Below are 12,145 nucleotides of genomic sequence, written 5' to 3'. Positions count from 1 at the left end.
ATTATATATTATATATTATATATTATATATTATATATTATATATTATTATACCTTAAAAATAATGTTTGTATACACGAATAATTAACAAAGTTATATGCCTTTTGATCGGCACTTTAGAGAATCAAGTCAAAGTCTTTGGACCGTAGACAATTATTTATTGTTAGGAGATTTGCAGACAGACGTTTACAAGGTTGTAATTTTAACGAAATGTAGGAATATACAGAGGAGGAAACATTCAGTTTTGTTGAAACATTCGAGTCGAGTAAACACAAAGTTGAGTTTGACAATGTATCATGGATCAACAACAACCCGAAATATGGATTCAAAATAAGAAATGAGAAAGGCTATTTGGGCTACATTTTATCAGAAGGTCGCTACTGATAAGAAACCACGACATATTAATGGTCCTACTGCAGCGACAAACTGGTGTTCCTATCGTCACGATATAAACAAAGGAAACACGGAGAATTACACTCATAATCCACTGATTTCAGGGAAAGTTCGAAATGTAATCAAACTCATATACAAAAGGTTATCTACAGAAGATTTATTAGAGTGTTGTGTGGATGCGAACATACAGAACAACGAGACTTTTAACAGTTAATAACTTTTCTCAAAAAAAATTTTTTACCACTTCCAGTGCTTCAAATTCAATTATGTTTGCGTAGAACTGTTCAGAACCGCTAAATTTTAATAAAAAGAGAAAAAAAAGTGATTTTTTTCCATTTTTGGATGTTCCATACCCCTTAATGGAAATCAAACAAAATTACTTTGTTTCGGTCCTTCCTTTCTAGTACTAGTTATGATGTATGTGTTTAAAATACTTTCCACATATTTTATTATTTTTCATACACCTTTCAAATTTCATTACATCGTACCAAATCCATTTTTACTGCTATCATAACAAGGTGAATGATGTATCCGCGAGGTTCTTTGGATGAAAATGAGTCGAAATAACCTCATTCGGAGTACTTCCGTTTTAATATTATTTTTCTAACTTTTGAGAAACCGAATAATTAAAAGTAATCCGAAGAAGGTCACGTTTGGACTCATTTTCATCGGAATATATTAATAATATAGTTATAATTATATAAAAAAATATAAAAATTATAATTTTCATTAGCCAATGACGTTCATCTCGATTATTTGCCTTATGATTACGAATCAACTAAACGGTATGATTGCAATATTTCAGCGGCAAAATTAGGCGAAGTCTGTTACGAGCACGCCCATTGCAGACTCTGGCAGAAGAATTCTCATTGCGACTTTTTGATTCCTGATTTGTTTGGTCGGTGTCAGTGCACCGCGCCGATGCGCCGCGAGAACGACATCTGCCGTTTGGATGATCTCGTTAGACCTCCGCCCCTCTTCGATCCGAATATGGATGTCTCGAGTTCGACGGAAACGGCATCGGTAATGGACGAAATTGACGAAATCGATGACGACGACGATCATGTGTCAACACCTGAGGATCAACAAGAGGATACAGGTAAAAATTTAGGATAGATATTAAACTGCAGCTTCTAAAAAATATTCAGGATGTGTTTTAAAATGTAAACTCCGCTTCAGTGGTTGATCGAGAATATAAAGCATGGTGCATGGCGTGTAACGGTTAATAGGTGTCTGAATCATAAAAATATACAGGGTGTTCCAAAACTCACGTAGGAGCCGGAAATGGGAGGTAGCTGAGACGATTCTGAACAATAATTTCCTTTGCAAAAATATCGGATGAGGCTTTGTTTTTGAGTTATTAACGAGAAACACCGACCAATCACAGAGCCGGATTAGCGCGCGATTAGCCGCGAGAGCATAAGCTCGAGCCAGGACTGGCTGGTTGCGCCAGGTCGCTGCATAACCAGCTGAGCGCGTGCTAATCGAGCGCTGCGATTGGTCGGTGTTTTTCGTTAATAATTCAAAAATGAAGCCCCCACCGACATTTTTGCAAAAGAAATTGTTGTTCAGAATCGTCTCAGCTACCCCCATTTCCGGCTCCTACGCGAGTTTTGGGACACTCTGTAGATAGAGTAGGAGAAACATAGGCCAGCCTGTAAGTGGAAATGTCCCACCGATAAAAAGAGAAGAAAAACTCGGTTTTCCATCTATCTTTGTGCTTTTATTAATGTGAATGTAAACTACATATGGAATTATTAAAAATATAAACGATAACCCTTTATCATTTATAGAAAAATGATATAAAAATACGCTGATAGACACAGACGGGTAGTATACCGCGGTTTTCTTTCTTTTTTTAGCTGTAGTACGGTTAGAGGTATTGCTCCCTTACTTTTCCATATCTCCATGGTCTGAACCTCTAAAAAAAGTCGAAGGGTAAAGAGAAATATGGCTTGGTCAATAACGTGAACTACTCTGTTGGTAAAAGTCGGTAATATAGAAACTTAAGATATTGTAGGATCTATCTACATTATCGATCTTGTGTTGTATATTACAGATAACTGCGTTATAGATGTTTTGTTTCTGCTGAATAATACTCAACGAATTTTTGGTTCCAATACTCATGCATTCTCACTTCTAGTCTAGTACAAACATGGCTACAATTTGGCAATAACATCAAATAGAGCATATGTTTATATGCAGTTTCTTCACTGTTCTTGTGTCCATCAAAAATATTCCTTTAGTTAGGTGGAAAAAGGAAGATGAAATTTGAGAAATACTGATGTAGGGTATACAGTTGGCTTATTCAACACATACTATTTGCACATAATTAAAAACATTTGCTACATTAAACAGAATTACTGCACATGTAGCTAGAAGTGAGAATGTATGAATATAGGAACCAAAAACTCGTTGAGTATTATTCAACAGAAGCAAAACATCTATAACGCAGTTATCGCTAATATACAACACAGAATCGATAATGTATATAGATCCTACAATCTCCTAGGTTTCTATATTACAGACTTTTACCAACAGAGTAGTTCACGTTATCGACCAAGTCATATTTCTCTTTACTCTTCGTCTTTTAATGGTCGATTTACCACCTTAACAGTACCACATCGTAGCAAATATGTTGATTATATAGAGTGAAAACCTTTAAATTCAGCCGTTACTCGGTTATAGCCCATAGTTTAAAAACCATTAATAATATTGTTTCTGTACTTGTGAAGATCATAGTGTGAAATAAAAGAAAATTGCGAGAGAACGAAAATTAGCTACGATTCGATCTATTAGGTCCTTAACTAAATTATGTGGATATTTTTAATTTACGTTTTCTACCAAAATAATGCTACTACAATTTTTTGTTTAAATTGAAGTAATTACCGCCAATTTTGTGGTGGCTTTGATTTGAACTATGAGTCGACGCAATCTTTCACTCCTCCGAATTTTCAAAATGTTTGTCCTCTGAAACAAATGATATGCCCTAGCATTATCATGCTACAAATTCACTTTCAGTTTCGCCGTTTCAACGGGGGGTCGCAGTTCTTTTTTTTTATCTACGCTTAATTTCAATAACTACTGGCAGCAACGATCAACATTGATTGTTTGGCCAAATAAAAATTTATAAAACACGGCTTTCTCGTTCCACCGTACACACAAGAGAGCATTTTGCCTATGAATTTTGGCAGACCTGATACCTTTGCAGGCGTTGAAATTTCTTGGTTGAAAAATGACACGATTCCCGCGACGACGCTCGCTCCACCTATCCTGATTCCAGTAAACCTGGTCACCGGGCCCGGCATGGACGACTCAACGAGTAATCCATCCATACCGATCGAGAACGCTGACGATGACGATTCTATCGTTGTCGACGCAATTACGGACTTCCCAATACCGCTGAGCACGGTTTCCGATTCCACATTAGGTAAATATACAAAAATGCACGAGTTTATTTGTCAATAATAATTGTAGACCAGACGCAAGTTATATCAGAGAGCAATATATGTTGGTATTGTGGTCCATCACCCTTACTAAGGGGTCTAAATTTACGTAAAAAAACATAATTATGAAATTTGTATGTTCTTATAATCGAGATAGAATTTAGAAATAATAAGTAATATTTTCAGTAGGAGAAACTCACTTAACCTCCCATAATTCCTATTACATCTAGTTTTTGAAAATAAAATTATACGATAGACCTTTTATAAATTCGAGCGTACAATTGATCGGTTATTTACCGGTAAAGTATTTAGTTGATTAACCGGTAAAACATATTTGTACGAGGCAATTAACCAAATAATTCATTACAGACGATAAAATTGTTAAAATATTTTATTTAAATCAAATTAATTTTTAAAATAATTCAATTAGAAGTGGTGTATTACAAAATACTATTTAAAATTTATATAACTCATGTCATGCTTCTGACTACAGTAGTTCATTATGAAACCACTAAATAGTATTAAAAAATCTTATGGCTAATCGTCCGATAATTTACCAGCTGGTAAGTTGGTAAAATAAGTAAAATGTATATTTTATTGGTAAAATCACTATTTATAAATACCGACGATATTCGTCCTAGCGTGAAAGATTGTAACTAGTAACTATTTTAAACAGGTTGTTCGTTGGCCATGCTATTACCTTAACCCTTTCGACTCTGCAGTTTTCTATTTGAATTCTGTTCGTTTCAGAAATTAGAAATTAAAATTAATTCTAGTTAAATAGAGTTAGCTATAAATCAAAGGCCATGATCAGATAAGAAGGATCAATGATCTCCAGCACATATGATGTTCATTATTTTTAACATATGTTCCTATGACTCTTAGCTTTCCCGCAGACTGCAGACTTTCTGCCGGCCGATAACTAACCGCCGAGTCGGCAAGAAAACAATCGGTAAGTGTGCGCGCGGCTACAAGCCGCCATACTGATTAACAGTCGACCGATAGTTTGCCAATAGGTTTATTGGTTTGAATGCAATCATGTAGCCCATCAAACTTATTTATCGGCCGATACCGAATCGTTGTAGTGTGCGCACTTGCATATATCTTCATGCTGATTAAGAATCCGATCAAACTATCGGCCGATAGAAAGTCTGCAGTCTGCGGTTGGCCAATGGCAACTAGATGTGTTCACTGGATCATATACATATACAGGGTGTCTCAGACATAGTGATACAGCGCTCTAACTCCAAAACTATCGGTCGAATGCAAAATTTCAAATATGCAAATTTCATGGTATAGTGAGGCTCATGTTTCAGCGAGAAGGAATTTTTGTTAAGTTTGTTATTTAACGAGATATAATGGTCAAGTTTCGTTTTTCAAATAGAACTATATATTCTTTTTTCTACCATACGATAGTACTTTTCAAGACGAATTCATTAAGCTTTAATGTATTTACCCGATTTTTATTAGTTTTCAAGCTATAACGTTTCAAAGTTTGCTAATTTTCAAGGAAAAATCTTGGTTCGGTCCCGGGCGGTCCCATTGATGCGGTAAACACCATAGGGTTCTTGAAATCGATACGGAGGGTCTCGCTTGGGATTCCAGGCCCAAGAAACGAAAACAGGAAAAGTATTACCTACCTAGAAAATTCTCGGCGCTACAAGTAATGCATCAGTAGCGGTCAATACTTTTTCCGTTTTCCGTTAACCTTCCGTTTCCTACTTTGGCGGATGCGACTCCAAGGCCTGACTTTGCAATTTCGGCCTTAAAACTTTATAAACAATAAAATGAAGATAGCAAACGTACTTTTATTGTTTATAAAGTGTTTATAAAGTTTTAAGGCCGGAATTGCAAAAGTGTAACGAATATATTAAAACTAGAATTATTAGAAAATATTGCTTCTTTGCTTCAATATCTTCGAGAAAAATCATGCTAGCCTAATCGCCCTGTCCTCGTCTCTCCTGCAATTTTTGTATCGCCCTCTCTGTCCTTGTCCCGGAGTTTCCTACTTTTTCCGCAACTGTCGCTGAAGTCAACTCGGCGTTTGGCTCTGGCTCCTGCGCACCTTTAAAACCACAATTGGCCCTCGAGATGCTAAAATATTGCTACAGTGTTTGAACCAACTGTTTCGAAATATTCCACTGATACGAATTGAATAATCGTATGGTGGAATTTACAGGTCCTTTAAAAACAGATCGACACGAGCCAAACGCGGCAGTGGCCGTCAGCTTGGGACTCGACTGCGCCTCTGATCTAGAATGCAGAATGGCGGATCCGTACTCCAGGTGCATAGATGGTATCTGCGACTGTGGCTTTCAAGGAAACGCTAGTTGCAGCGCGCGACGCAGAGGGTGCGCTGCCGGTACCTTTCAGTGCAAAAACTCCGGAGTCTGCATCAGCTGGTTCTTCGTCTGCGACGGCCGAGCAGATTGCACCGACGGATCTGACGAAAGGTGCACCGAGCTTGATCCAGAATGCCCAAAGGAGGCGTTCCGTTGCGAGAAGAGCAGAATATGCGTGTCGAGGGCGGCGCTGTGCGACGGAAGTCGCGATTGTCCTCATGGCGAGGATGAGATAGGCTGCAATAACAGGCGGAGTAAGTTCTTGTGCTAGTAATAAACTCGAAATCAGAGTTGTATAGAATTTCAATTGACAATTGAAATTGAAGTGGATTACTCCATGGATTATGATTTCAAAGTAATTCGATTACATTGTAATTTGTCATTAGGAAATCTCATTCAAATTAAATTACAATGTAATTGTGACAAACTTATAAATTACGAGGTAATCAAACTGAGAGATAATAAAAGGTAGACAAAAATAATAGCGTGTAATCCCGCGCAATAAAAATGAGACTTTTTATCCAAATTTATCCTATACATATATGGGTGGTCCCATTCAACTTTCCACTCAGTATACAGGGTATTTCTTAATATGTGGGCGCTTTTTAGAGTGTAAGGGTCTGACACTAGTATGAATCGAAAAGTCTTTTAACAATTTACAAACTGAGATGTAAGCAGTTGAAATTTATAGGTGTAACTTCCGGCGCGGATAATTTGAATTCCTGTTAGCTGTTTGCGCGACATGCACACACGTAACAGGACTTCACCCTTCAAAAAGTGCCCACATATTAAAAAACACTGTATAGTGCATGTATGTATTTATGTCGTACACTTTTTCGAAGGCATACAATTTTAGTATCAGGAGAATCCTCATACACACATTCTACTTTCTATGTATGGAGGTGACCTTCAAATGTCCCAAGTTTATTTATTCAAAAATTGTTCAATTAACGCGTTTAAAAAAACGGTTAAACTGCCGTAATAATAATTATTTCGTTTGATTTACCAGAGTGTCCTGAAGGTGCGTTTAGATGCAACAACGGTCAGTGTCTACCAGCGTACGAATTTTGTAACGCAGTTGTGTCCTGTCGAGACGGAAGCGACGAACCGAGGGGCGCGTGTCGGACACGAAATCGAGGAAGAATTTCTGCGCGGCAGTGTCCGTTTAGGTGCGACAACGGCAGATGTCGCTCGGACGCTATTGCTTGCAGTGGTCGCGATGGCTGTGGGGATGGTTCCGACGAGAAGCACTGTTCTGTCTGCAGTCAGTATCCATCACAGTCCTCTTTCTCTTTATTTGCTTTCTAGGGGTTTCTGCTTTGTTGAATCAGAAAATAAGTAATATTTGGAATATTTGGTGTCCTACAGCATTAGGCACAAAGAGTTTTTACGTAAAACTAATTCATATAAATATTATATAGTAAAGTACTTTGCTTTGTTTTTTTTTTCGTTGAGTCATTTATGATAAATATGAATTTTTGTAATTGGAAAACAGAAATTGTCTAATTCATAAACTGTTGTTTGTGGATATATAGAAAAAAGCAAGGGTACTTGGTGTTGAAAAAGATGGCGCCGATGGATATCCGAAACACAAAATTTAAGAAGATTCTTATTCTATTAGGTTGTCCCAAAAGTTTCCTTGGCAACTTACACTCAATTGTTTTGTACGGCAGTATTCACCTAAATAGATAACCTTATCTCTTAGAAGTTGATGTTATGACAGTAGTAGACTAAAATGGAGCGTACAATTTAGGACAACCTAGAATATAAGTGTGTCTATGGATGGTACTAATATTAAAAAAGATTTTAAAAAATATACAAACTTTTTTTAAATATGGCCTATATGAGATAAATGGCTGAACTTTACTTCGGGGCAGTAAAAGTTAATGACCTTTTCTTGTACCATTTAGTAGCTTTTGATGCTTAGATCACAAAAATAAATGTTTTAGTGTTAGGAATCCAACGGTTCAGAAGTTATAAAAAGTGGGCATTTTACCGTATTTGACTGACACTTTCGCCGCCATATTGCCTTGTAGCCATACCCTGTCGGTAATACAGATTCTCTTTAGTGGCGAACTACATTATGCACTATTTTTATTAATCGACTTCGAAAAGGAGAAGGTTACTCAATTCGACATGTATATATATATATATTTTTCTTATGTATGTTACTCGATTACGCCGAGACGACTTGACCAATCGGGATGAAACCTGTTGCATCTTGTAGAGAATGTCTCCGCGGTGGTTCCATTATTAAAAAATTTGGGGATCTTTCATTTTTTACCCGTTTTTTTTTGGCAAAAAACCAAAAAATTTTGTATTGCTTCTTATTCCGAAACGAATTGACCAATCGGATTGAATCTTCTTGCATGTGATAGGGTCTCGTTGCCTCTTAAAGCTTAGAAAGACATTTGATTTACTTCAATTTTTTACCACTTTATTGCAGTTTTTATCGCAAAATTGTACTATTTCACGTATGTTCGGCCCGAATTCGATGAAATCGATGAAACCCTTTACAATTTGCTGCCGGACTCGTTTTCGAGTTGATCACTTTGCAAAAATGATTTTTCTTATTGTTTATAACTATTGTTATTCCAAAATTCCTAGTTTTTTCTTATTGTTTGTAACTATTGTTATATTTTTATACTTATTTTTGAAAACTCGTATATTTCGAATGAACAGAGTTGGTAGCTTTTGATGCTTAGATCACAAAAATGAAAGTTTTAATGTTAGGAATCCAACGGTTCAGAAGTTATGAACAGTAAAAAATGGGCATTTTACCGTATTTGACTGACTTTCGCCGCCATATTGCCTTGTAGCCATACCCTGTCGGTAATACAGATTCTCTTTGGTGGCGGACTACATTATCTACTACTTTTATATTGTTATGCCTATTTTTGAAAACTACCATATTTCGAATGAACAGAGTTGATTCTGTCTACATTTTTGGGAGGATAGAGAGTTTAACTTTTAAATTGCCTGACAAATATGGTAAAAGTGTTCAACTTTACATGCATAACATGTATAACTTTTAAACCGTTAGATTCCTAACATTAAAACTCAGATTTATGAATTCTAAGCATCAAAAACTACTAAATGGTAAAAAAGAGTCAATAATTTTTGGTGCCTCGAAATAAAGTTTAACCAGAGAAATTATTACATTCAGCCTAAAATTTGAAGAACCGTGTTGTTGTAAACAAAACCGATAACAAATACGCTAATAATTCTAGTACTGTCCAATGATATACGTTTTTAGAACATGTTCACAAAATTTGGTAAAGATATAATTAAAATAAACCTCCCTCTAAATAACCTCGAAAATTAATAACTAACAAAATTCAGACGTATTTTATATGTTATTCTTAACAAGTTTGCTCTGCATAATTGTTATAGTAAAACTGATAGTTTTTGAGATAAAAATTTATAGAAATTTGGGAAGTTTATTCACAAAAATTAGGATGCAATTGCATTTCCAATACTTGATGGAAAAGAAAATAACTAGATACAACTTATAATTCGCCAAGTGAAACATACGTCTAGTAAGTTTCGTGCTGCTGAATAAAAATTTTTTATTCAATTTTCAATCAGTATTTACACTTCCTTCAATAGATTGTTTCGAAAATTTCTGAAATTGGTTTTTGAGCACACTTAAACTTATTTTTTTCGAAATCCTGTTGTGTTAGCACAACCTATGATAATCTATTAAAATCTACTAAATAATATAATATGGTTATAATAATATAATATAATAATATAATAATATAATAATATAATATGGTAATAATAATAATATAATAATATAATATGGTAATGTACTAAAATCTACTACTAGAATCTACTAAAAAATCGTCTCTTCCTCTCTTTATAACGCACCTCACGAAAGAAAGCTCACATCCGACACCAATGTTTCTAATCTCGTTGCAAACGACAATGGAGCCAGATAGAGCGTCCATTTTTATTTCTGGCGAACGTTGAACGGCATCTGTCTTCCGTTTCAGAATGTTCGGCGTTTCCTTAACCCACACTGGGAATGACTATCGGAAAAAGGAATCGTCCCGCCGACGCGTTTATTCGTGCTCGTCCACAGAGTCCGGAACGGAGGATTCGGAAACAATGGGACGTCGACAGCTGCACCACCTTGAACAGTGCATCAACCAAAGACGCTTCGAGGACAAGGATCAACGTCGAGATGGATTTGTCTCGGAAGCAGCCAACGATTTGCTCGCTACCGTTGCGTTCTCTTCTCCGTTGTTCCCATCGATGCATTTTTACAATAAAAACCTTTAAACTGACCCAAACAGTCCTGACCCTTTTTCTGCTAAAAAACTTCAAAATTTATAAACGACGATTCCTCTTTAAACTGGAAAACCACATTAGAAGGCCAAATATTAAGAGTTTTTACGGATTTTTTTTCACATAGAAAAATTTTCTTCATTTTTGTTCAACTTTCGGTATATTTTAGGTATGTTTTAAAGTACATTGTGTAATTGTTGCAATTCATTTCATACAGAAACCTTTGAGATATCAGGCGTTCTCTATAGCAAGGTGGAAATTCTGGACATCACAATTTTTATTCGAAATCAATTCTTTTTATTATTAACGTGTTTTTAAAGAATATGACTATACTGTGACAAAAGAAGTAAAAAATTGGATTTTTAAGAGTGCTCAAAGAAAAAGTATTAATTTTCACAGGATTTTTTGTGCAGCTTCTTGCAGTGCAAAACCATATTTTAAACAATACTTCATTTTTTTTAGTTCATATTCAAGACATTAAAATAAAGTAAACGTATATAAAGTTGGAAAACAATCAGATTAATTTCCAATTAGTTTTCGAGTTATTATTCCCACGGATTGCAAAATGTCGTCTAAAAAAATACGCGATATTTAAAAATTTCTGTATGAAATGAATTAAAAAACTAATCAAATGTATTTTAAAACAAACCTAAAATATTATCAAAGTTAAAAGAACATTACAATAATATTTCTCTATAAAAAAAATATCCCAAGAAGCACTGAACACTTCGACTCCTAATGTGGTTTCCTCGCTTAAATAAAAAATGAATGCAATTTGACGATCGTGAAATTCAATGAATGAAAATGTAGTAACTAATAGAGATAAGTAGACAGTGTTGACACAAAGAAGATAAACTGAATAAAGTAAATGTTTTCATAAAAAGAAAAAGTTTCTGTGCTTTATAGAATTTTTTAAGTAATAGAGTGATGAAATATTAGGTGGACTGGAAAATAATGTCGTTTCTTTTACATTAAATTCAAACAAATTTTTTATAAATTTCTATTTTTAATTATTAATTGTATAATCGCTCCCGTTATCAATAGCCTTTTGCCATCTAATGTGCAAATTGTCAATGCCAAATCGATAAAAACCAATAAGCTGATGAACGATAAACAAGTATTTAAAATTGCAAAAACGACATTATTTTTCGGTTCACCTAATATTTATTAGTTGGCAATCTGGTTCGAGAGGAAAATGGATGAGAATGTTATGTGATGAATACGAATTACAGAAATATTCACGACTTACAGAAATTATACTTAACAAGAAGGGAACCATTTAATTTAATTGAATATCTTCAATTTTTATGTATATATTTCTAAGTTAACAATTTTTATTTAATTAAAATGGCTTTCCTTTATCGTTAATTTATACTTTATGTATGACGTTCGCTGAAGCAATGCAGAAAAATAAATATCAAGCAAACTAGAACTCGCAAGGGTCTTTCCGTGATTTATTTAATACCATTCATTAATGAAGTATGCAGTTTGTTATATGGAACTGAATTAGTAAAGACTGGTTACGTACTAGGAGCATACAAGTTTCGTCGTGTTCAGCTCAATCAACTGACCTGAATCCCGTCCAACATGTATTGAATGAAGTAGGAAATTGTGTTACTAACTCAATACTTAGCAACGAAAACCAGTTGTTACGCTCATAAAAGATGAATGGA

General features: G+C 35.1%; 1 protein-coding gene across 2 annotated transcripts in view; it reads left to right on the top strand.

Moving 5' to 3' along the window:
- The window catches only part of LOC128894250 (low-density lipoprotein receptor-related protein-like), a 29,150-nt gene extending 18,332 nt beyond the window's left edge, over positions 1 to 10,818 (top strand). Inside the window, exons 4-8 of one of the 2 annotated variants that reach the window (XM_054155893.1) lie at positions 1,197 to 1,490; positions 3,675 to 3,821; positions 6,017 to 6,433; positions 7,189 to 7,443; positions 10,178 to 10,818. In XM_054155893.1, the coding sequence (XP_054011868.1) occupies positions 1,197 to 1,490; positions 3,675 to 3,821; positions 6,017 to 6,433; positions 7,189 to 7,443; positions 10,178 to 10,197 (1,133 nt within the window). In that variant the 3' untranslated portion in view covers positions 10,198 to 10,818. Of the gene's footprint in view, positions 1 to 1,196; positions 1,491 to 3,602; positions 3,822 to 6,016; positions 6,434 to 7,188; positions 7,444 to 10,177 lie in introns of both variants that reach the window. The other variant, XM_054155892.1, reaches the window with a different exon arrangement.
- The last annotated feature ends 1,327 nt before the right edge of the window (positions 10,819 to 12,145 follow it).

This window comes from Hylaeus anthracinus, unplaced genomic scaffold, assembly GCF_026225885.1.
Source record: "Hylaeus anthracinus isolate JK02 unplaced genomic scaffold, UHH_iyHylAnth1.0_haploid 3, whole genome shotgun sequence".
Taxonomy (NCBI): domain Eukaryota; kingdom Metazoa; phylum Arthropoda; class Insecta; order Hymenoptera; family Colletidae; genus Hylaeus; species Hylaeus anthracinus.
The sequence above is the reverse complement of the archived record's forward strand: the minus strand, read 5'-3'. Positions and strand labels throughout refer to the sequence as shown.